This window comes from Diplotaxodon limnothrissa, linkage group LG17 (assembly GCF_057381915.1).
Source record: "Diplotaxodon limnothrissa isolate DT_005_m linkage group LG17, D_limnothrissa_male_GT1.1, whole genome shotgun sequence".
Lineage (NCBI taxonomy): Eukaryota > Metazoa > Chordata > Actinopteri > Cichliformes > Cichlidae > Diplotaxodon > Diplotaxodon limnothrissa.
In genome coordinates this window covers 39,243,829-39,270,058 of record NC_140612.1, presented here as the reverse complement: position 1 = coordinate 39,270,058, position 26,230 = coordinate 39,243,829, and the positions used below count along the sequence as shown (strand labels likewise).

The 26,230-nt window shown below is 39.6% G+C and overlaps 1 protein-coding gene and 1 pseudogene across 3 annotated transcripts in view; one reads left to right on the top strand and one right to left on the bottom strand.

The window, feature by feature from the left end:
- Positions 1 to 787: 787 nt before the first annotated feature.
- Positions 788 to 15,402, bottom strand: LOC146615430 (protein mono-ADP-ribosyltransferase PARP12-like; annotated as a pseudogene). Its single transcript, XR_014907001.1, has 12 exons — positions 15,065 to 15,402; positions 14,061 to 14,196; positions 13,070 to 13,552; positions 12,935 to 12,985; positions 12,721 to 12,847; positions 11,837 to 11,996; positions 6,351 to 6,471; positions 6,157 to 6,253; positions 5,658 to 5,733; positions 3,498 to 3,628; positions 1,435 to 1,586; positions 788 to 1,176 (listed from the first exon to the last, which is right to left on the bottom strand). The product of XR_014907001.1 is annotated as a protein mono-ADP-ribosyltransferase PARP12-like (transcript).
- A 3,766-nt stretch (positions 15,403 to 19,168) lies between these two features.
- The window catches only part of etv6 (ETS variant transcription factor 6), a 30,570-nt gene continuing 23,508 nt past the window's right edge, over positions 19,169 to 26,230 (top strand). The window contains exons 1-2 of one of the 2 annotated variants that reach the window (XM_085375974.1): positions 19,169 to 19,585; positions 23,279 to 23,405. In XM_085375974.1, the coding sequence (XP_085232100.1) occupies positions 19,556 to 19,585; positions 23,279 to 23,405 (157 nt within the window). In that variant the 5' untranslated portion in view covers positions 19,169 to 19,555. Of the gene's footprint in view, positions 19,586 to 23,275; positions 23,406 to 26,230 lie in introns of both variants that reach the window. The other variant, XM_085375972.1, reaches the window with a different exon arrangement.

Genomic DNA, 26,230 nt, shown 5'->3' with positions numbered 1-26,230 from the left:
TTCATGTTCTCAAAAGTTGGTCCCTGCTTCTTGTTGCTACCATCAGGCACCAACACATAATCCATCATGTGTCTCGGACAAGTCATTATAAGAATTTCTGACTCTAATGGTCTAATCTGACAGCGTCCTTTATCATTAATTGACATTTTATGATTTGTTTGCATAATTAACACTAAATGTGGCAGACATATAAAACCTCCGAAGATAATCATGAGGAAAGCACTTGGTTTTTTCTTCTGATAAGGTTAACTCAGTCCTGCTGTTTTTTAATTATTCTGTATAAAGGCTGGTCTGTTTTCTATAAACAACACCTCAGCAAATGGGATCGTGCCAACCTTTTTCTTCATCTTCAATATGCTCATAAATACAAAGTGAGAGGAAATGCTGGCAATTTGTAGAAAATCATTTTACATTTGGTCAAGGTGGAAAAACTTCAGCATCAAAACAACAAAAACAGAAATAGAAATAATAAAGTGCAACAGGAAAATGTAAAAATATAAATCATTCATCATTCAGTAATTTCATCAAGGTTTCCCCATCATTTGAATTTAACCTAAAATGTTTTAATATCATCTGACTGAGAAGCTAATTAATCATAAACTGTTAATCTACATTAACTACAGACCAGCTCACAATTCACATTTTCTAATCGTCTGGAAGTAAGTAAGAGTTCTTTTCTATTGTGAACATATCTGTCATTAATATCTACTGCTTCTTTTTTTATATTTATCTCTACATAAGATTTTTTTGTGCTTTTTTGCTTTCAGGTATGTGTTTGCATATGATTAAATTATTCAGCACAAACTCTATTAAGCTCCTTCAAAATAAAATTTCCATTTCAAGACACTGCCTACCCCCTTTTACACCACTTTTGTTAAGCAATGACACAAGAATTATTAGTACTTTGATTAAGTAGGTTTGTGGTCTTGTACTGTATCAGGTACTCGGGGTAGATCTGCTGCTTCTCAAACACCACAAATATGGAGGGGTTCATTACATCATTCACACAGCTGTCATAGAAGTTTATGCCCCCTCCATCCTTGGAAGGAGGTCGGCGATAATCAGAGGACCCTATGGTGAAGTCTCCCACCAGCACCCGTGAGATGAACATGGCTCTCACATCAGTGTCTCCGGTGTAGTTGTGGGAGTAACTGGCATCACGGGCAAAGTAACTACCTGTGTTTAGACACCAAAAGATACAATTATCAAAACTTTATTTGTGGGAAAAGACAAAGGGCTACGCATTATTTTCTTCAGTGATAAACAGAGACAAACAAAGCCTTTGGTTTATTTTTTTTAAAGTATCACTTCCCAGCACCCAAGGGTGTCACAGAAAAGACTGCAAGATTGAAATGAGAATGTTTGGAATTTTTGATTTTAAACGTATTTTTTCTGAAAACATAATTTGAATATTCAATAACCGTTTTAACTCACCTTTCCCATAAGCCGTTCCATGAGTTCCACAGATTCTCCAGTCAAAGTTGTGGTGGCAGATGGCGTCTACATCTTTGGAGTCAGTGCCATGAAAAAGCTTTTTCTCCATCACCTTTCCATCTCTGTTTTTGCTCTTCATTTGATTTTTCTGCCTTGAAATAGGAGGCAGGAAAAAACTAACTCTAACTGGTACATGTACAGTAAGTGCGGGAATATAAAGTGAATAAATATACTATAGACATCTACAGTATACATACTATATACATCTGCAGCAGCAGTCTCTGTAGCCACAAGTGGAAAGCAGGATAACATTGAATGCTAAATGCAGCTAAATGCTGTATAAACAACAGACGCAGCTTCTGTTTCTGAAAATATAGCTTAAATGTTCAGCTCAGGTTTGCAAAATTGCATCTGAACAAACCACAAGATTTCTGGAATAATGTCCTTCAGAAAGATGACACCAAAGCGGAGATGTCTGGCCACAGTGCACATCAAACAGAGTCTCTGCACAAACACCTCATACCAGCTTTCAAGCTCGGTGGTGGAGGCGCGGCGATTTGGGTTTGTTTGGTCTTTTACACAACAGGACCTGAGCACCTTGGAGTCACTGAGTCAACCATGAACTCTGTATACCAAAGTATTCTACAGTCTAATGCAGTGTTGGGCAAGTTACTTTGAAATAGTAATTAATTATAGTTACTAATTACTTCTTCAAAAAAGTAACTGAGTTACAAGATTCTAAAAGTAATTAATTACTAGGAAAAGTAACTATTGCGTTACTTTAAAAAAAATGTTTAATTTTAGAGCATTATTGGCTGTTTTTGACTACTTTCAATTCTCCCTCTACATTTCACCTTGAAAAACTCTTTCCTTTGCCTTGTTTGGTCTCATCCTTTTCAGCACAACCTCACATGTTGGAATTTACAGTTACGTTTTCATTTTGACATACTGTATTAACACAATTGATCTAAAATCAGATAAAAACATTAACTCTGAGTAGAAAAAGTTATCTTTTTTACTGTAACAACCACAAACATGTTTAATGAATCATATTTCATAACTTTGAATGCAAGTATAAATTGTAAATTTTAAAATCATACGCACAAGTTTTGCAAACAACAAAATTGTTGCTGCAGTTTGCAGCCATTTACCTTTTACCCTTTTTTAAATAACCATTTCAAGCTATTTACATAACAATCAGGTGTTCTCCATTCAATAAGATGCCACACAAATTATTTGTGCCACTTCAAATATTTCTATCCACTATAAAGAAGAACATCACACCTGATACCTGCAGGTCTGACATAAGGTCATAACCAGAGAGGTCTCGCTGCGCTGTCCTTAGACAGTAAACGTGACGACACTATTGAGGAAAAAATGCCGCGTATATATAGTTTATCATGACTCTGGTTTTACGTGGCCTATCACCACAATTTAAAAACTGGTATATATCACCTTGTTGCTTTGTCATCTTGAAGTAGTCGTGTGATTGGCTTACTACGACTACTTCATTCTTCCTCAGTCAAGCAGCAGCACTCATGCGATTGTTTTGCCCACTTAGCTCCAGGTGTTTTGCCAAAAAGTAAGTAATCTGAGCGCGCACAGCTGCTCAAAGCTGTAGCGTCCAGATTACTTACAGCTACTTCCGTGCAACTGATATAAGGTGCGGTAACCTGAACACAGCTTCAACCGTCTGTTTGTTGAAAAATAGTAACACCGCATTTTAGTAACGGCGTTGTAATGATAGGTAGCAGTAATTAGTTATATTACTCGTTACTGAAAAAAGTAACGCCGTTACTTAGAACATTGTTATTCCCATCACTGTTCAAATGTGAGGCCATCTCTGAATGAATCCTGAATGAAATGCAGGGCTTTAACAGAGCGGTGCATAAATGAATGCCTGCAAACCTCAGCGAACTGACAGCTGGTAATACTATATACACTTTAATAAAAAGCTCAGTCATATCAGTTACACAACCATAACCTCACTTTAGCTGGCAGCAGTGGTACAGTAACTTTATACTCACAGTGAAAGATGGGTGCACATTAAATGAAATACGTACAACTGAAAGGCTTCCCATAGAGCTTTGTTCTGAATCCTCTCAATGTTGATGATGTCACAGTCTTTCATGGTTTTATAGAAAAGAGCTTCAGCCTCCTTAAATTCTTCTGAGCTGAGCTGGAGTGAGATTCGCTGTATGAAAAAAAAACAGGCACATTAAATATTTTTATTCACAATGACAACGAAAAATAACAAGTGCTCTGCTCTCTGCTTTTCCTCTCACCCCCAATTGCTCATGGCAGATGGCCCCGCCCCTCTCTGAGCCCGCAGTTAAAACTGAGTTTTTTTCCTTCCCACTGTTGCCAAGTGCTCGCTCATAGGCAGTGTTGGGAAGGTTACTTTTAAAATGTATTCCACTACAGATTACAGATTACATATTGTATCTTGTAACGTATTCCATTACGTTACTCAATGAGAGTAATGTATTCTGAATACTTTGGATTACTTAATATATTATCATGCTTTTTTACAACTACATGAATGTACTATTGCTGGGTGATTTATTACTGAAGGTTACTCGCCATACCAACACCAACTAGATGTTTAAATCTTAATATAAATGAGTAACAGTAGGTGGACATTAGGTAAGGCTGCACTTTTTGCAGCGATCTCGTATAGAAAACTATTCCACACGTATATAAAACAGGTCAGCGGCTCCGAACCGTAGTAAAGGGACCTCTGGCTAATACGTCGGGTACGTGTCGGGCTCGTAGATGAAAACTAGCTTTACTTTGTTGTCTGGGTCAACTTTGCTAGCGAAAGACAGAGAGAGGCGTTGGAAGGCTGCTCCAACCGAACTTATTGTTTCGGAGGAAAACACGAACACAGTCGAGTCTTAACAGCTTACTTACAGCTGGGCTCGTCAGGCTCTCTTTTTGGCTGCAGTGGTTATTATTATATTTACATGCTTCCAGCTCCTGTTTCTGCTCGATGACAGCTCGTACTTTTCCTTTTTCTCCCTCCTCGCGCTCACAGACACATAACGGGTATGACAGTCCATTCTCCCTGTAGCACGGACTACACTGCCCATGAAGCTACATTCTTTAGGGCGATGCCTGCAACACTCTGCCTGTTGCCTTCATATTAAATCATTTAAAAAAATATTTCTTCACGTGACTATGAGACGCGAGAATGAGACGTTTGAGCCTCTTAATGCGGGTTTTGTTTGGGTTTCCACCGGCGTGGAATTACCAAAAATAGAGAGGGGACAGCCTAACATATGAAACAGGAAAGTAACGCAGTGTAATCCATTTATTTTAGCAAAGTAACTGTATTCTGAATACCACCTTTATAAACAGTAATACAGTTACTCATATTTTGTATTTTAAATACGTAACGGCGGTACATGTATTCCATTACTCCCCAACACTGCTCTTAGGGGGTTGTCTGATTGTTGAGGTTTTCTCTGTGTTATTGGAAGGTTTTAACTTAATATATAAAATGCCTTAAGGTGACTTTTTTGTGCTATATAAATAAAATAAAACTAAATTAAATTGAATCGAATAGGGACAAATTGCCATCCCAATGCTTAACAGCAATCAGCTAATGTGTTTCTTAATAATAATGAAATAATAATTAGGCTGCCCTAATGTAATATACTTTTTTTAGCCTATTCAAAAATACTAAAGTACTTTTGTTTACAAAAAAGAAATAAATGCCTAGCAATGCTAAATTGTATGTTTTAGCTTGTTTACTTTGAATAAATTGCTACTTAACGTTTTTTAAAAACTGGTTTTTTTCTTCTCCTACACCATTTGCAACAGAAACTCTGTTCTCACGGCAGATTAGCCAGACGGCTGCACTTCATTCATTTTCAAATTATTTAAGAATTTGTCACAAGAAAAAAAGACCCCATAAAAAACAGGAATAAAACCTTCAAGTGAACGAACATGAAGAAGCAGAAAACCTCGTATGAAACTGTCTTTTTCTGCTTCTAACTCGTTTTTATGAGCTGTCCTTCTAATAAATGAATTCATCCCGTCCAATGAAAAGCTTCGCATCTTCAACGCCAACACCATTTTGTCCTCATGTCTATTTGTCAGTAAATTTACTTGCTCACTTCTGTTATTAATATTATTAGAATACAATTAATTTCGAAAACATCTAAATTTAAGAGTGTGACTTACAACAGAATAGTTATATTTTATGTTTTTTACAATACCGAGCATCCTGTTTGAGGGATCTGTGTGTTGTCCCAGGTTTTTGGTATTGAAGTGGAGCTTTGAACTGAAGACCTTCTGCAGAGAGAAATTCAAATTTACTTTAATGATGTCATTTTTATAGAAGTTGAAAAAACAAGGCCAATTTTATTTTTGTTTAAAATTAAGTTTACAACTTTCCTGGATCCAGCATCAGCTCTTGTCAAGCTTTATGAAGCTGTACGCTACAACAACAATATTGTTTTTTATTTGTTTGCTTTTGGTTAGTGAGCTTTGTTTGACTCTAAAGACCAAGGCAATATCAGTACTTTGGCATGGTTACCTATCAGTATTGAATAGAAATTACGTTAGATTCAAGACAATATGCTGGTCTCTAGAGATCTTGGTGTAAAAATCAAATCCCATCTCCAACTGGAATAAAGATGACAAGAAAGTTCAAGTATCTAATGAATTTAGAAAAAAGTAAGGAAGTCTGGTGGAGCTGTTTCGGGGATGACATACCTGACTTTCTTTTTTAGGGCATCTGCAGCAGAGACAAACCGTGGCCGTCTACAAACAGGCCTTTTGGTGCCGTAACGCTTGTTTGTCTGCATCATGTCTGAGGGGCAAAAAAGTTTAAACTTGCACAACAATTATAAAGCTGATTTTATATTTTAACATGCAGAAGTATGCATGGTTCCCTATTCTTTGTTTACCTTGGAAACTGAGTGAATATGAGTGTGAACCAGCAGTGAACTCCACCACGTCTTTATCATTGGCCAGAAACTTCTCCTCCAGCTTTGCACTGTTGATGTCTGCTGCTTCGTGTCCACCAATCTGCAAAGTGAGAACAGTAAAGGTGTTTTTAACCTTGAAGGAAACCTGCATCGGCATATGAACAATGAACAGTTCATAAGAAAAGGACAACTGCCAACCATAGGGAGGGAAAAATTGATACACCATAGTATCGTAATATTTAGCATGGTAATATATTCTGGAAATACTATGAACAAGAGAGCTGGTTTCATGGACCCTCGTGTTTACATTCAACTGACGATCATCCAACACTGGACACACTTAGCTTGACAGCGTGGCTTATCACGCAAGTAAAAATAAGACTGGAGTAAAAATTGGTGGCTGCCTGGTGATTTATTGATTTATTTATTCATATTCTGTGACCAACTACAACTTGTAGTGAATACATTTTTGCCCAGAGCTTGAGGATGTTGCACACTTGTGACCACGTTTGAGCGCAAGGTTGTCTGACAGGAGGCAAACTTACTGAAACCAGTTGCAGTCAGACTTGGACTGACTCTAATCACTCACAGAGAGATTGGCTAAGGTTTGCAGATAGCTTCTATCTAATTTATAAATGCAGACATATTACCACTTTAAGATGACAAAGCAACAAGGTGATATATACCAGTTTTTAAATTGTGTTGCTAGGCCACGTAAAACCAGAGTCATGACAAACTATATATACGCGGCGTTTTTCCCGAATAGTTTCGTCACGTTTACTGTCTAAGGACAGCGCAGCGAGCCCTCTCTGGTTATGACCTTATGTCAGACCTGCAGGTATCAGGCTGTGATGTTTCCTTTATAGTGGACAGAAATATTTGGAGTGGCACAAATAGTTTGTGTGGCATCTTATTGAATGAGAACACCTGATTGTTCTGTAAATAGTTTGAAATGGTTATTTAAAAAAGGGTAAAGGCTGCAAATAACTTTGTTTGCAAAACTTGTGCATATGATTTTAAAACTGACAATTTATATTTGTTTTTAAAGTTATGAAATATGATTCGATAAACATGTTTTTGGTTGTTACAGTAAAAAATATAACTTTTTCTACTCGGATTTTATGTTTTTTGTCTGATTTTAGATCAATTGTGTTAATAAAGTATGTCAAAATGAAAACATAACTGTAAATTCAGACACGTGAGGTTGTGCTGAAAAGGATGATACCAAACAAGGCAAAGGAAATAGTTAAAGTGAATTGTTAAATGTTGTAATTTTTACAACAACAGAGTCCTGAGCAGAGAGGTCCAGCTGCAGTGTGTGCAAACAGCATCAGCATGGATGGATGGAGATACGTTTCCAGCAAGCTGCAACTTCACTGTGTGTGAAGATGACTTTTGAGGAGACTGTCTGAGTGACATTTGCCACGTTTGGAGTAAAATGGCAAGATGAGACAGTGGGAAAACACAGGACAAAGCTGAAGAGAACTGTCTGCCATTGGACTGCAACGTGGGAGAGGAGAACGGAGTGAGAGGAGCAGGTGAGCACACAGAGGAAGGCTGTCGTTTAGTGTGGGAAATCAAAATTTGGGTAAGCAATCCTGGGAAAAAAGGAAACTGCTTTAAGTGGGAAAATTGAGAAGGAGTCTGGACTACAAAATGAGAAAGGTACACAAAAAAACACACACACAAACAGCATTAACCATACCAACCCCACATACACATACAATGACACTCATGAAGACCAGAAAGCATCTTAAGCATGAGATTCTGTTTGTCATCTTGTCCAAGTCACTAGTAAGATGAAAAGTGATACATAGACTAGTGGACTGAATATTATAGGAGGACAAATGATTGCATCATAGGGAGAAAACAGAATGCTGATGAGAGGTTTTGACTGAGTGAGCTGATTGTTGAGTTTCTGGTGTGTGAAGAAGTTTTAACATGGCACACATTTGGTTACATGAGAAGAAACTCATTATGTGATGAGACAACAGGGTTATGCTGTGTGTTGTGTGTGGCTGATTGGATGAATGTTTGAGATCAAACTAGCTGATGATTTGTCTTTTGTTGCAAGGTTGAGCCTGCCAATTAGGTTTGGTATGATCCCCCCCTTACTTTTTATTTTGTTACTTTCATAGTGCACTGAAAGTTTTGTTTAATATTCTCTCTCATCTAAGAGGATCTGAACGTTTGAATAGGGAGAACTACAACATGTTGTTGCGAACGGTTGCAAAGTGAGTTTCTCCAAAATTAGAACGGGCTCAGGAGAAAGCCACTTGTTTGGGACAATTAGGAAGCGAGTCCCTTTCTAAAAGGATTCAGCGAGGTAATCCAGTCTAAATTCTGTTTCTTTTTGAAATGTCATCATTTTGCTGAGGGTGGAAACAAAATGCGACGATAGGTTCCACTATCAGCAAAGAAAAAAAGAAACAATCGATGAATGAATAATGAGTGAAAATAAAAAAATGGGGAACTGACTGACTGGTAAAAGCTGACAAGACTGACTGACACCACTATTCAAGGTTACCCCATTCAGATGACAAAGGAGTGGATGTATCTCTGTGTGTGCCTCTTGTTGCAGGAGCAGGAGGACACCACAGGAGGAAACTTGGGTCACATGACTATGTGAACTCTGCAAATTTAACCTTTTTAGTTGTAATTTTTCTGGATGTTTTTGAATTTACCAAAGGTGTGTTATTCATCACCTTGTGTTGCTCACAGAGATCACTGTGAGAAAGAGTGTATACACCTGCGCAGCACTAACATTTACATTTCTTTTCTACAGCAGAGGGTTAATCATGTGATTTGATCATGTGATTTACAGCAGGACACACAACTTAGTAATGTTTTTCTACCACAGGATTACTGAGATTTTGTGTGTCAAGAAAACTGTGGTTACAGGCTGTGTGTTGGTGATGAAATTACACTGTGTTGTTGAGAAAATGTTGAAAATTACAGGGGAAGATGTGAATACAGTGTGATACTGTGTTGAAACCAGTGTTACTTCTGTTTTTTACAGCCGAGTGTTAACTTTATGACCTTTTACAGCACCTCTGGAACCTGTTGACTTAGGCCCGACCTCCAGGATGATCCGTGTGTTTGGCTAATGTTTGTTTTTCCTTTAAAGCTGCTTGTAAAGGATTCAGCACAGACAGACAAGTGACGATTGAACAGATGTGCAGTGGTTACTCAATAGTTACATGGGGCTTATTATCTGACCACTATTGAGCTCATGGTGAGTGACAAACTTAAGAAAAGTCACTGTCCAGTCACTGTAACAAAAAATAATTTCCCCCAGGGATCAATAAAGTATTCTGATTCTGATTCTGATTACAATGTGGAATGAAGTGCAGATGTTCAATGATTTGGAGCAAATTATGGAAAAATCAGGGGTTTAATGAGTTTAGAGTAACCCTGCAATTATACTTGTCTCTGTGATGCTGAATACTTTATTAATCTTATGCTACAGTTGGTTGCAAATGTGAGTTTGTTTTAACTTAAAGACTTTGTCTTCTAGGATACAGGCTCCGGGTGCAGCTGGGAGTTAAACAATCTTAATGTTTAACCTCTGACTAATGTATTGACAGGGTTACAGGTTTGGAGTGGAGCTGCTCCAAGAGGGAAACCCTGGAGAATTTTTTTTAGAAGAGAATGTGCAGCATTCTTGTGCATGTCTCATTGTGTGGAGTTGACACATGACGAGAGCCGTGTGGCACAAGAAGAGTGTCAATTTTAAATTTGCAGGTACCATGAGGAGAAGCGAGTAAGGAAGAGCGTCGACAAGATGGAAGCTGAGGCCAGGAGAGACGCTTCAAGAGGACCAGTGAGAAGCAGGGACCATCTGCAGGACAGCTGAAAAACCACAGTGGGTTGCACCACTGGGCTTCCAGAAGATCGTCATGAGGAGACTTCGCACAGCAAAATCTTAAATAAAGTTTCGACGTTGACGTTGAAGAAGACAACTAAGGTGTACGACGTGCTCTGCCTTAAATCGTCAGCGCGTTGGAACAGAAACTGAGGGATGAAGGGAGCGTGCCAAGCTCCAAAAGTGACAGCGCAGCGGGGGACCAGCGATGGAATTGTGGTTCTGTGTGAAGCACAGATGCTAGGAGACTGGGAGATAGTTGACACCACTTTTCCCAAGGATGAAGATCATCTAAAGGTGTCACTTTGCCATGCAGATTTGATGCTCTGCAGAGAAGCCTTCTGCGAGGGAGAGATGTAAACAGAGGAGCCTTTTGTCTACATTTACATCGTGTCAACTTCTCTGAGCTGGTTGAAGTTTTGAGCCATGGGTGGACATGACTCAAAAAGGGGGGAGAAGATCATAAACAACTTGATCCAATTTCCTTTACAAAATCTTTTTCTGCAGTGACAACAGGAAAGGAGAAGAGTTGTAAGTGCAGATGATTCACCAGTTGACTCTAACCCCCACAGGGTGCCTACAGTGAGAAGATTTGGGGGGTTGATAGGGGTCATAAAGAGGAGTGTTGACCAGGCTGCAGCTTTGAAGTTAGCTGAGATTCACATGGACAAACAGTAAAATCAACTGATGTGTTTGAATGCCTGTATACAGCTGGATTGTAGTGACATATGATTTGAGAATGTTGATTCTTCGTGTTTGACTGTTGACATTCATTTGTTTACTTGCAGGATGTAGTTTACTGTGTATGAGATGGAAGAACATAGTAGTTTAGAACATGTATTAATGGTGAACCTTTGCTGCAATAGGAGGTGAATGACGGCAGGAGCTGTGTGACATGTAAATCTACACTGACACTGTCAAAAACAAGGAGTGAGAAAATACTACACAGGAATAATCTGGAGCATAAAAATAACAAAACAGGAGGGAAATGTTAAAGTGAATTGTTAAATGTTGTCATTTTTATGCTTCCCATCTCTACATTGATTCAAACTGTGTGATCAAAGACATTCCTTTGTCTCACCACCTCTCCAGCCACTCTGTGCTGGGAGAGGTTTTATTGTAGATACATCCTATATGAAAGATCTGTTTCTTGTGTTGTAAGCTTCCAGCTTTATGATCATTTTGGTGAGCAGGAGGTCACACAAATGCACCCCCATGACACACGCATTCTCACATACACACACGTTTAAAACATGCTGCATATGAACAGTGCTAATAAAAATGCAGAGAGGTCGACAGTGATCACTGAGTATTTTTAAGGGCTTGTTCAGATTAAACAGAACAAGATGAGAAGCATTAAAACATGTAATGAACACAGTAGAAGTTTGGACCCAAAAGCAGGGTTCATACATCATCACTAACAACCAGAAACAGTTTTCTGGAGCTATTATTTAAAAAGCTTCAGAAGTGTGTTAAAGGTGGTCCATTTTGTATGATTGACATCACTCATAATTGTCCTGAAAAAAAAATGTTGTGGGTCCTTATGGGTTAATTTTTAGCAATCTGCCAAAATTTCTGTCAACACTCTGTAGTTACTCACAGCGGATGCAAACATGTTCCAACTCCCATCCTGCCAGTACCAAAGCCACTCGGTGGTGTGGATGAAGGTCGGCTCGATCACCGAGTTTTCTGTCGAGAGTCGACGCACTTTGTTCTGTCCAAACGTCATCGTGTCAAAGTGCACGGCCGGGCTGGTACTACTGCAAAAAAACAATCAAGAAAGTATTAACATCAGTTCTACCAAAACCTTTGTTCATTGAAACACTCAATGAAAGGATTTTCCTGTAGCAACAGAAAATCTTGTCTCACCTCATATTTTCTCTTTGTTTTACAATTATGTTAAAGTTTCAAATTATTATTATTATTTTTTTAAACTTTGTCAAAGTTTAAAATGAGCATCTGTTATTTTATCAGTGTATATATGAAAGAAAATATGGAAAAGCTTAATAGTTCCACTTTATCTAAAAACATTGAGATGATTGTGTCACGGCCAGGCGGATCAGCTGCACTGTCTCTCTTCCTCTCTCTCTCCTCTTCTCTCTCGCCGGGGCGGACTCACCGTGGGTTCACGCCCTCGGGAGATGAGACACCTGGGTCTCATGAAGATGATCAGCATTTAAGCCAGGAGGTGACTGCTGCTCCTCGCTGGATCGTTGTCTACCACGCATTAGTGAAGCCAAGCTACTGCAAGTCGGGTTAAGTGTGTTTCCTTTGTGCGTTGTATTTAAGAATGCGTGCTTTTCCCCTGGACCCCCCCCCCCCCCCCCCCCCCCACCCCCGCACCTTCTTGTATACACACCTGGTGAATTGTAAATAAATCTTTCTTGTGTGCATCTGAGCCCGGAGTCCTGCGCTTGAGTCCTCCTCCAAACCGTAACAGATTGTGTAAAATAAATCTCTGAAGAAGTTCAATTGTGTAAGTACCTGTATGAGTTACTGGGGTCACAGTAGTCTCTCTCAATTGTCTCATTGTCGGGCAAATCAGTCCACTGGACTCCATCTTGGACCTGCCATCGGTACGGCATCTTGTCATGAGCTTTAAAACATCGATCTAAGGAGAAAGAAGAAAGACAGCTGGTCAAAGTCAAGAAAGAACTACATTAAAGCCTCAAACACTTACTAACCATGACTTTCTCACCATCATGTTTGCAGTGACCTTTAATGAAGTGCATGCAGATCCCTGTTTTATCTGAAAGAAACAGGAGATATTTCACACACCTTGTTTAGACAGCAGTTTTAGTTCATCTCCCCATAGAAGTGTTTCCAGATTTACCTCTAATGGTCCTCTGTCTCTTGTTGTGCCCTTTGTTGGCTTTTGCAGCTTCATCGTCAGCTGCATGAATGTCACTTGAGAAACGGGCGTTTTCTCGGTTGACCGGGTTACCGTGTTTCCCTCTATCCCAATGGCGTGGCCGCTTTTTGCTCTTACCAAAAAGACTGTTTTCATCAGTGTTGTTGTCATTAGCAGAGACTTCACCACTGGAGCAGTTTCCTCTGTGGACTCTATCTTCCCTGTTGGTTCCAGCCAGTCTCAAAGCCTGTTTATTTGCATAAGCAGCCTTCAAGGACTGAAAGAGTGTGTCAGGTACGCCTCTAACTTTCAAAGCTTTGAATGGCTGTGGAGCATTAAAATCGTGGTTCTTCCAGCAGCTGCATTCACGGCTGATGTAGTTCTCACAGATGTGGAGCCTCCTGCAACCATCACCATCCTGACACCTGCTGAACTCTCATCACCATTGTTGTAGTTGTAGCATATCTGATGGAGAGAAGAAAAGAAAAGATGGTTACAATCATAGCCTGTATATAAAAGATGGATATGGCCAATGTTATATCCATTATTTATGTTAACTAGCTATAAGCAAGAGGCGGATCTGACTGAGCAACTGAGGACATGTAGCACCCACATGTAAGTAGGTATAACCCAAAACCATACTTTGCTTTATCACAGCAATAAAAGCTCGATAAATTAAAGTTAGCAAAATGCTATCTAAATAAATAAAATGTGAAACTGGTGCCCAAGATCCTAGACGTATTGGGAATATTTTTACTGAGGTCATCGGTCAATGTGGGATCATTTTCTTATTAACTTGTTTGCAACAGAAACTCTCTCAAGCTTTTTAATATTGTTGTATTTTGTGAAGTTGGTGGGAAGGTTGAGCTGGATATCAGCATGACAAGAAAATGTGTCTAAAGAAAGGCTGCTTGATCAGCAGATCCAGTATTGATTGAAATTCAACTTAAGAGTGCTCGGTAGTAAGACTCACAGCAGGAAGGAGTGTGTGGTCACTCTGCAGCAGCAGGGTGCACAGCTCCTCTCGGCTCAGGCTCTCCAGCTCATGCTCCCTCAGAAGTCTTTGGTTATGCTCAGACGTCAGCTCATGGGAGAAGCTGCAGCCCCTCCTGTTGTAACAGAATCCACACAGCTGATTCATGACTGTGAGTGCTAGCATCCATTTGCTCAGTTAAGAAGAAAAAACCCAAACCAAAAATAAAAACAGTGTAATACATTTAAATGAGCTGATGTCTCTCACTGTGGGATGATTATGAAAGCTTATCTGTCTGGAACAAAGTCAGCTGTTTTTGAGGCTGTTAGTGCTTAAAACCAAAGGGTTATATCAAATGACAGCCTAATAAATCATGGTAGTAATATTACATAAATGTCAAACTTAGGTTTTGGGACATACGTTTTAATGGGATTAGTCCAATACCAGCTTTTTATATATAGCTGGGTAGAACTAGAATCCCTTTAACATTTAAAATTGAGACAAAAAATTCAACCAAACACACTGTAAAGCCATTTTCCTTTCACTTCCACTCTTTTTTCTAACTGCTAAGCTAAGCTGATGTTGTAGCTGCACATAAAAAAAAAACATCAGAGAAAATATGTCTAAGGGATTTTGGTTTTGCTTTTTCAAGAACAGCTCTATAAATTCTCTGTAGGCTCCTCTTGTTTATCTGTTTGTGTCTTCATTTCTATTCCTGTTATTTGAGTTATTACAATATATGTGGCAGGTGTATGGCAATGTCCAAGGCAAATATTGCATAGTGTTCCTCCCAATTACAACATGGTTCAGTCCATTGTGTCAAAACCTTGTTTGTTGTCAGTAGCAACCGATGCAGATATCAGGTTTACACGATAAAAGAGTTTGAAATCCTGCCTCCACCTGAGCTGTCAGATGCAGCTTTCTGTATACAGATACAGTGTGCAGAAATAATAATACTCCAATGCAATAAACTCTATAATTTACTTTAAGTCCAGCATGTTTACCTGAGCTGGCTGAACTCACAGAATCCGAAGAGGAAGTTTTTGCACAGGTGCAGACCCCTGCACGTCCCCGGGCAGTCTTTGGCTCTGCAAAGTCTCAGGCGGGTCCTGGCCACCACCTTCTCCTGTCCGTTTGGACAACACCGAGCAAATTTCTCTCGGTTCGAAATGATCTCCGACAACTTCGTGGGATCGCCGGAAAACAGATTATACACTAAATCCTCCGTGTTGACTGCTCCTTGGCCGGCGCAGATCATTCTCAGTATTTCTGTCGCCATCGTTTCCGAGCTCTGCCTGCGTTAACTTCCACCTGTGAGACCAAAGCGCAGCCTGACTACAGCTACATGTGAGGAGGAAAACTTCGGTATCATTTCTGATGATTGGAAAGCGAAACTGAGCTATTTTTTATCTTGAACTGATGCTGTAATGCTGCTGATTTCCACTTGGGGGCGTCACCGCGCTGTATGATCTCCTAATGCATCCCACACCTCGACTGAACAGGGGAAGAAAGAAGGCTTTCTTCCGCTTCACAGCTGAACAGAGTGAAGAGATTTCCAGTAATGCTATAACAAAATCAAGTCTCATTAATTTTATCTAAATGCTTTCTGCATTCTTCTCTTCAAAGAGTCTCTAATCAGATTACTGTGTTTTTACAGTAGGTGTTTAAGATTACATATGCCACTTTTAAAAATCCGATTATTGTAATCCCATTATTGCCATCTGTTAGTCCCACCAGCTTGAAACATGCAGCAGAACGGCTGCTGCCTGCAGTTTGTTTCCACCTCAAACATGCAAAAAGAAGGATTGGGCTTATTGCCTATTATAATCAATATGTGCTGTATTTTAACCGGAAATTCATGTAAAAATTTACTGTCGACTTTTAAATTGATTTTCTCATTTGGATGAACTTCCAGCACATTATAATGGATATGTTTCATTAGCACTGGAAACCAGCTCACCAGGTCTTCGCCTCCAGCTGCAGGAGGAACATTTAAAGTTCCCTGGCATCACTCATCTGCATTTTCTTGTTAACGTGAAGCACATTCCCCACCAGCTTCATTGCTTCCTGTTCCCCTCCCTTACTCCGAGGAGTATAAACATGTTGGAAGTGATTTTTCCATTCCTTCCCCCCCTCCTTTTTTATTGCCTGTCACTTCTTCCACCATCTGCTGCCACCAGAAACTATTATGCTTGTTACTCTGAAAAAGCAACATTTTCTTTAGTATCATAAAGGAATACAGACAAATCTGACCAAGAGGATCACAATGACCAGGTTAAGTAGCCTACTATATAGTCATTTGGTCAACAGTCTAAGATGCATAGCACCTTACTTGATTAAGATGTTTAAATCAAATTATTTCGGAGGACATTACCTGGTTCAAAGAACTTATTTTACAGTAACTATATCCTATATAATCGATCGGTTTCCTTCTTCAATATCAACTGAATTTTGATTATCTGGGGGCAGAAAAACAAGCTATTAGTGCTTACAGATGACTAATAACAATGACCAACTGTAGTAAATCCAGTAGTTCAATCTAGTATTTTGGACTGCTAACCCAAATATTCAAGAACCAAATGAAATCAAAACACTTGACTTGGCTAAAAAAAAGAGGCTGAGCATTTTATGTGGCTGAGGACAACTGCAGAGTGGTGTTAATTACCAGTGTATTTGTCATTACTTCATATTACACATACCCAGTTTGTGCCCTGAGGTTTGACCACCAGTGATATGATCGGTAACCACTCTTGCCTTCCATTTTGAATGGAAGTGTATTACCCGACCAGCAGGCGAAAACCCTTTTTGGTCTTGTTTTGTTTGCTAGGAAAATGTTGGAACCCACAGTTTGAATGGAAGACACCAACTTATAAGCAAACACTTGCCAGTAGAACATATATAGCCTCCCCTACCGATATATTGGTAGGGGAGGCTATATCAATCGTGGATGTTAATTGGCCGATATTAAAATAAATAATAATAAGTAAATAAAAGAAGATTATTTTTCACTGTCACTCTATATTTGTAAAAACTCATAAACAACAAGACATAACGAATGTTAGGAAACTATATGTGTGTCTTTGTCAAAGAAAAAACAGTGAGTGATATATCCGATTTTTAAAGCGCTAAATATCAGTATTGGTCTTAAAAATCCTCTATCAGTCTGGCTCTAGTCAAATCTTTCGTTGGTGGTGAAACTGTGAAAAGTGCAAGACAAACCAGAAATGGAGACCATTTGCCATCTAAGTAAAAGTTGCACATTTTGAATGCACACATCCTCTGTTTCCAGTTTGTGTTGCATTTTTCAAGCTTTACTACCACTCAGCTAGTTGGCGAGTGGGTGCCAAGTCAATCGCCTCACGATCACATGGAGGTGTTTGGTTCAATACTCACTTTTTGACTTCTTTGTCGCCATCAGATTTCACTGAGCAACAGCCAAGAATTTGTAGAAAAAACTCACAAACCGGTTATACCAATAGGGGTTCAGCAGGAAGATGTGTAGAAAATGGCAAGAGATACTGCCTGATAACTGATTTAGACTTATGCTTCCTTTCAATGTAAATCTATGAATCTCTAATGACTCTAACAATGACTATAGTTTACAGAATGAATGTCATAAAGGCATCAGAAAAATGTGTTTACTGACGTCACGGTGCAGGGGATCTCTGTTGGTGCGTCCCATTTGAAAAACAGAATCATTCAGCTGGAATGCTCACTCAAGCCGGACTTCCATCTAGGAAAGTTAAAGCAGCATCAATGCCTACTTAATAAAAGAAGATCACAGGAGTGCACGTAAGCTTTAATAACGCTGGAATACTTGAAGAGTGCACCACTAATCTTAGGCATTTGTGACTTGCTAAATAAGCCACACATTTCCTTGCTTTTTTGACTTTATTACTGCTCTTAACTCAGTGTTACATCACACCCCCTCCAATATCTGACTTCAGAGCTAAATGGTATGAATTTGCAACCAAGGGAGTAGAGTGTAAAAGAGTAAGCCACAATAAGTTACGACACTAAAACAAGATTGTTTTCAAACTGCATTGTCATAACCCATATTAGATTTTTAAATCTCTAAATATCCGTTCAGAGGAGTAGCCCCCTGCTGGCCATTGGAAAGAATGCAAGTAGAACACACGGTCTACGTAACATATCATGGTGTGTCTGTGAAGATTCTCAGTCATCCAGGTCATCGTAGTCAAAGGAGCTTGCAAAGAAATGCGTCTGGACTTCTTTAAGTTGCTTGAAGACGTTTCACCTCTCATCCGAGAAGCTTCTTCAGTTCTAAGGTCATGGTGTAGTCCGAAAACATTAGAAATTCTGAGTTCAATATGGAAAGCCCCCCTCAAGTCAGAGTAGCACCAGCAATCTCCAGTTAACCTGAGTTAGCACTGAGCTTAAATGGTAGCGAAACCGTAAATCTTTTAATCTGTGCTACCAATGTTGTGTATTTGTGACTCACTGAATGCAGGGATGATTTTAGGCAAAAATAAAAGAGGCAGAATGCTGTTTTGGCTTAGAACCAAAAAAATCCTGTTTTTCATCTCTTTTTTCAAACACAGAGCTCTGAGGTAGCTGTGTCCATTTTCAACATACAGTCTATATGCTTTTTCTCATAAAGCTAAAAAAGCAAACATAAACCCCCCCCCAAAACAGCCCAGTGAGGTGTGGCCTAGTTCTTTGAATCACTTGACAACAAATACTTTAAAATTCTTTTTAGTCTTATGTTTGTTTCTTATAGTATTACTACAGTCACACCTTTCGTACAAGGGATTTAAAAAGTATGAGTTAAGCAGAAGTGATTTTACAGTAAATGTGAACTAATTCATCTCATATTAAATCCATGTATTCCTTCTACGCTCACTCGCATTTTTGCGTCTGCCTAATTAAAGCGTGAGGCTTTAGCATTTTGTGTAACCGCATTTGCCTTAAGCTTTGATTTAAAAGAAAAGGCAAATTAAAAAAAAACAAGTCTGTCTTTTTAGCCTCTTCGCCTGCAGTTGTGTGTGTAGCAACGCGACCTGCCTGCGATTTCCTGCTTTGGGTTTCCCTTTAAAAGGGGGCAAGGCTCAATGCTGGGAATTCACGTCATTTCGCCGTTTTACACACGTCCAGATCAATGAGAGAGAGAGAGTGAGAGAAAGCGAGAGAGAGAGAGAGTGGTGTCCGCCGAGCTCTCTCTCTCTTCGGTCTCGCTCTTCCAGGAAGGGATTATTAACCAGCGCGCTGCCGACATGTGAAGGGAAAACACACGCAGACAAAAGAAGTTTTCACGCCGACGACCACGCTATGGACCCGGCCAGCAAATAAAGGAAGGAGGAGGAAGAAAAAAAAGGAAAAGAAGCGGGCTACATGAAAAAAACAACTTCTCCCACAAACACAAGCCGAGCAGTCGGGCTGCCGCTCGCGCTGCAGCTGTGCGGGTTTCTATAAGAAAGGAAAGAAGATAAAGAACAGCGCGCGACGGAAAAGTGGAGAGAAGTTGACTGGAGATAATGTCTGAATCCTCCTCCGCTGCGAACAAGGTAACACCGTCCGCTCACCCTCCCCTTTTAACGCGCTCCCTCGTTTGTCTTCAGGAGACAATTTCAACTGTTTGGTTTGAGTCTCCGCTGCGTGTGATAGAGCCGCCAGGGTTGTATCACCTCCCGCAGACTGCTGTACAGCGCCATTCAGTTTGTTTTGCTAGTCATCTGTTGCTCGCGGCTCCACGCTCTGAGTTCGCCTCCACTCTGCTCATGATTGGAAGAAGTCGTGACTGTGTGACTTACCGACGACCCCCCCCCCAAAAAAAGTAAGCAGAGATCGGGGGGCGAACGAGTTGCAACCTGCATGTATCTGTAGCATCAGTAAAAAAAAAAGCTTTCCCCCCTTTAACTATATGAGCTGAAGGTGGGTGTTAGGACTGCATCTGAAGCAGGATTTAATGGATAAGCAAACGCTTGTTCTAGAGCTGAACTGAACTATTCATCTAAAGACAGTGTACGGTGGAGGGGGAATGGTTGATTTTTCCTCCCTTTTTCAACGACGAGGAATTAATCAAAAACAGATACATAAAAAAGGCAAAGGCTGCATTAGAGGTGCATGCATCATTATGCAACATGATTCAATGCAAATAAATGTTTTTTCTGATAGCAACTGTTTGCAGGCAAATGCAGGCATTTAATAAAGTGCACCAGTTGTGACATTTTAGACAGATACAGATACCAATACCGATATTTTATATATTTATTGAAAAAGTGTTTTTTATTCCCTGGGATAAGAAGAGACATATTTATAAAAAGCGACTTATATGTCTTAAAGGCCTTCGCACAAATTTGGAACAGTTATTTTATCGACAAACACACAGCTAGCTAACTGCAAACAACAAACCGATACTGATGCTAGGCCAGTGTTTACTCTGTTTTTGTTTGTGTGTTTTGTGTTGTTTTTATTTATCCTTTTTAAAAGGATATAAAATTAAAGGAATAAAATTATTGTCTGAAAAAATTAGATACCAACCGAATTATCTGTTGGCCTATACTGGGCTAAGTTAGCTATTTGCTGGTCTATTGGAATTCGCATTAAAAGCAGCTGATTTAAAAGAAAAATTGAAGCTGTGTCCGCACTGGAAGTGATTTGCTTATTGCGCATAGCTTTAAAGCTGGCGTTTGGTTACTTGTGGACATTCCAGGCTCCAGTTTTCTAGGTAAGCGTTTAATGCATTCACTACCAGGTTATAAGTCACTCGTGGTATTCTGTGTTCTCACTGATAGTTACTTTTACTGGTCGCCTAAAAGTTGAGCTTATATTCATTCTGCACTTTGAATACCCACAGCTTGTACACAGCTTAAAGATGAGAAACGTGTTGTGAGTGTTGACATTTCGTAGTGTGACCTCTAGAGGGCACACTGCATTTTTAAAAATCTTTAAATCGCCAAATATCGCTATTGATTCAAAAGAAATAAGGGAACTATAAAGACTTTGGCTAAATGTATGACTACAGCATAATAATGTAAAACTGATAATAAAAGTAAATATCATTGACTGCCATCAGTTTTGGTGAATGCGGCCAATATCAGCTGATATATCAGTGCGTCTCTAATATTTTGGCTTTTGTAGCCGGTGGTCATACTAGGTGTAAACAGCTTAAACCCACTTTGTGCTTTCCAAGAGCATGTTGTGATCTGTGTGATCCATCGATTAATCATTAATGAAGATGATACACGGTTGCAGCATGAAGACAAGGAGACAATATTGATCAGCAGAGACTGAATGCTAAAAATAGCTGATTAACCTGCAACAATTTTTTGATCCGATTATTGTTTTTGTCACACTAAAACTGGCTTTGTGCTTTTATTTTTGGACATTAGTCAAAAATCCAAGTCTATCACTGTAACTGGGACATGTAATAATAGAAATATTATTTGAGGTGCCAAGGTCAGACTGAAATAGCTCAAAGCAATGCGCACTGTCCAGTAACTGAAAACGAAAAACAATGTTTTGTTTGTGAGGGATGTCTGCTCATTACTGAGTCTGATGTCAGGGCACGATTGCTGAGGAATGATCAGAACTTCCCTCTGAGAACTTTTACCGTCAGAGCGAGAGAGGACGACTCCCCCTCACCTTCGGCTCTGTCGCAAATCACTTTCCGTTGGTCCCAGAGGTCGCGTTTTCACAGACCCAGGCAAAGCTGTGTGAAGACGCAGGCAGCTGAATTTTTAGACAGCTGAATGTCAAGAGAAAGGCCTTCTGCCTCTGAGACGAGGAAATAGAAGACTGGAAGATTATTGCTGGGGTTCCACAGGAAATTCCTGGTACATGTAGTTGTTGTGCAGGTCTCGAAGTAGCTGGGTGGTGACAACAGGTTGGAAGGTGAAACGGCAAGAAAAACAAAAAAAAAACTAACTAAAAAAAAACCCCTGAGCTTCATTTCCTCAAGAAACCAAGGTGGAATCATGCTTTGCAGGAAAGGAAACCAGTCAACAGAAAATTACAGTTAACTGGAAAACCTCATACTTTTAGCCTGCGTTCGATGCACGCCATAAACAGTAGCAGGGCTGAGTGTCTTAAAACGTCAGAGCATCGTGGAGAATACAGCTGCTTTAACCGTTTAATGTTGCACAGTGGTATTAATACAATCAAAGCAGTGTGATTTACAGAGTTCAAACCTTGTAGATTTCTCATAAAAATGCACAAAATCTTTACATTCAAGCAGCAGAAACCAGTGAAAAACTCCCATTGTTGCCTGACTATTGACTGAGAAATTCTTAGGCGATAGTTCATGTTATTCAGATCTTTGAAAGTCTCACCTATGTACTGACTAACCATGAAAAGGATTTTTGTGTTGAAAGGAAATAAGACATCATTTTGTTATTATGTCATTTTAAAGCTTTTGCAAACCACAGTGAACCATCTGAAAGAAAACAAAGCAAATACACAGAATTTGCTTGCACGTCCATACAAGGACGCTGACTAACAATTGTGTTAATTATGTCCTGATTATTATCTAAAGATATTTATGTGTAGAGTGTCTAAATTCCCAGAAATCACTGAAAAGGATTGTTTCCTTGCAAACAGCGAAAACTCCAAATGCATGATGTTAAAGTCATGCATTTCAACATAACTTTATTGCTCTACCGTGTTGATATGATTCATTCTTTTCTAGATTAGTCCAGCAATGAAAGTAATGCTCGCATTTTGACTCATGAAGTAAAAATGAAAACCAGAAATGCTGTTTATACTGGACAATTTCAAGATGATGCTTTTAAAATCCAAAAAGCTGTCATTGTTCAAATATGTGCCATTTTTAACTGTTTCTGAATCTTTAATCCATGAAAAACCACATAGATTAGTCAGTTTGTCTTTAAACAGAAAACATGATTTCTGATGTAAATCCACTGTGGTCGTTGACAACCAAGAGCAGGAGAGTCTGTGGTCAACATCTTGTCCGTCAGTGTATTGCTTAGTTTAGGACCATAACTCAGTCCAGTGCAACACATGTCCTAAAGCATGCATGGCATTCTGGGTATTTGGATGTCCAGAAAGTGACTTCACAGCTCAACTGGCCAGAGCATCAGTTTATCAGGCGCACAGTCTCCTCTGTGTACCGAGGCTAGCCGTTAGTGTGGGTGCACGGCGAGGTGAGGCGAGTCGGCGTGGTGCTGTTTGGGTTCAGGGCCGGTGCATCGCAGAGCTTTGTGAGCCATGCTTTGTGTCTCTGTGTCTATTCATAGCAGGAGAGGAGCTCTTTCAGTCCTTCCGCGAACCCGCTGCCAAACTCTACTTCCTCCCCCGTCCATGCTCCCGCCGCGAGGCCAGCCAGCCGAATGGAGGACGAGCCTGCCAGGCTGCCTGCGCACCTGCGTGAGTCACACTCTCTTGCTTACACACACACACACACACACACACACACACACAAAAGGATGACCAGTCACTCCCACATGCATCGATCAGCCGGTCATTTGAACAGGACAGATTGATTTTTGTCAGTGTTTTTGGTATCTTGCTCTGGAAATGTTTCCGCTTGGTCCTAAGTGATGATCTGGGAAACCAGATCTGAAGTTGTCCTCATAATTTGTTCAAAAATCCCTTGTCAAGGTGAGCTTTTTTCTCTCTCTCTCTCCTGCTGACACAGTTTTAACTTCTGGAGGTGATGGCATCGGAGAGTTTAGGTCAGCAAGCAGAAGTAATGGACTATCAAAGTGAGGACATGAATAAATAAAAATTAGGGCTGAACGATTATGGAAAATAATCTAATTGCGATTTTTTTGCCCCAATATTGCGATTGCGATGCGATATGCGATTATTTTTTAAGGTCTTTGTCTTCTGTATTATTAAACAAAGACAAGCAATACATCATATAGTATGGCCAATACTATATTACATTAATTTTAAACTGTTCTTTCCTGGAAGACAGACCTCTGTTATGATGACATGAGGTGATGCATGAATTGATGACTGACATTTTTATTTAACTTCTTCAATCACAACAGTATATTTGAACATACACAATAGTTTATTTTTAGCTTACAAACATCTGAGCATAAAGTGCTGACAAGGAACCCTGGTGTAAACATTAAAATGAAAGTCAGTACAATGTGCAGATTGCAGAAATATACATAAACAAAATCAGTGGCTTTACCACACTCAGTTTTTCGACATCTGTGAACTACTAGACAGTCATTCAATTAAAAAATAATATTAAATAAATAAAACTAATAAATAAAAAATACACACATCTTACTGATCTCTGCAGTCAGTAACATTACACATAAAGTGCAAACATAATAGCAATTGTATAAACACACACACAAACACGCCTTTAAAGTTTAAAGGCGTGAAATTGGACGGTCTAGCCTTCTGATTAGCTAATCAGAAGGCTAGTTCTGATTAGCGTCACCGCTGTCTCGGTGGAGTTTAATAAACTCGGCCGTCTGCTTCTTGCTATCTAAAATATAACCAGACACTGGTGTAAATTCTCGACTGTCTCATATTTCTGTTTAATAAGTTTTCTGTTTGACGTTTAGTCAGCTGTGTGAAAACCAAGGAGGAACCCACCCGGGGATTAATAAAGTTTTATTTTATCTAATCTAATAACTTTAATCTCAGCCAAACCGATTTACTCACGAACAAACAAAACACTGAAAAAAACCCAACAATAACATTTTTAGGTTGTCTAAGTGACTTATATATTACGTTTAACCCGAGCAGCGAAACTCCGCGGTGATCTGAAAATGATGTGCCGGGAGTTGTGCCGCTCTCGGCCGCATCAGTAACCCTCGAGGTCCCGGCTAGCTGTCGAGCTGGTGGGTAGCAGACGCCTCTGAAAACGTCGAAGCACTTTTGCAAATATGGGATATCTTGATAAACCGAGCAGATATTTGATGTTTACACAACTACTTTCTCGCCTGAAAATATGTTAAAAGTTTATTTTGTGACCCAGAAAGATTAGTATGAGTAATTTTAAAACGTAGTAGTGGCCGCCATTGCTGGAAACTGGAGTTTGGCTGGGCCGCGCTATGAATTCTGGGATATGGTAGTAATTTGGACAGCCTTCGGCACGTCGCTGTGACGTAATCGGTCTACAAATGCGGCCTCAGGAGGATGCAGCCCATGAATTTGGACATGTCCAGAGTATAATCGCAGCCTTTGCGGTTAGAAAATTGCACTTGATCATGTCGCGATATTATCGCAAATGCGATATATCGTTCAGCCCTAATAAAAATAGTTAAAACTCATCACATCCAGTCAGGGCAGCACACTCGCTATTATCACTGCATGAGTGCTGAGCTGGTCATGCTGTGTCTCTTAGCTGGGAGGCATTGAAGCAGATCTGGGGTCAGGCTTTTAATAACACATGCTTCCACTGGAGCACAGCTGACTGACCTTCTGCACTGCAATAACAGCTACAGACAATATGGACCAGAGAACATACAATACAAGGAACCATGTTTAAATTAAGTCTGTTCAATACACAAGATCCTTACTTTACATGTTCCCCGATCATTCAATTAGATGATTTCTTAAACATCTTTAAACGCAACATCCAAATAAGTCCTTGGTCACCAAGTGGCTTAAGGATAAAGTGTTTACTAATATGAAAACATTTAGTTATTTAATTATCTTAAAAAACTGTGCACGCTTACAGGTGGCCAATCTACTACTTTAAAATGAGGAGATTAGACATATAAGACATCTCTATAAAGGGATTACAAACCTTTGGTTAGCTAGCTTTATAGATGGTATGCTGGATATCAGGAAGTTTTCCTGTGTTAGCAAGTAAGATAAGTAACACTAGCTAACATTATATCACAGGGGGCAGTTAGCCAGCTAGTCTTTCACGTTCAAGTTAGCTTTGTTGCATTTATGCCAATACTTAGCCGATCTCTGAGTTGTACAAGATACACAATGTTCAGTTATTAATAATGATGTTATCATTATTGATTTGGCCGATGCTAGTTCTCCCGCAGTGTATGAGCACGTGTGCAAAAGGTGTCATTCAATAACTTAAAATGAGGTTGTTGAAAGAAAACTTCTGTAACTTAACTTTGCTAGCTCTATGGTTATGTTATGTTTCTATACCCTGAAACTTGTTGTGTGTAATGTTGGCAAACTTGCATTTCTTATAATTTTGATTATTGCTAATCAAAATAGGCAGCATAGAAGGTTTTTGGTACCAGAACATTCTG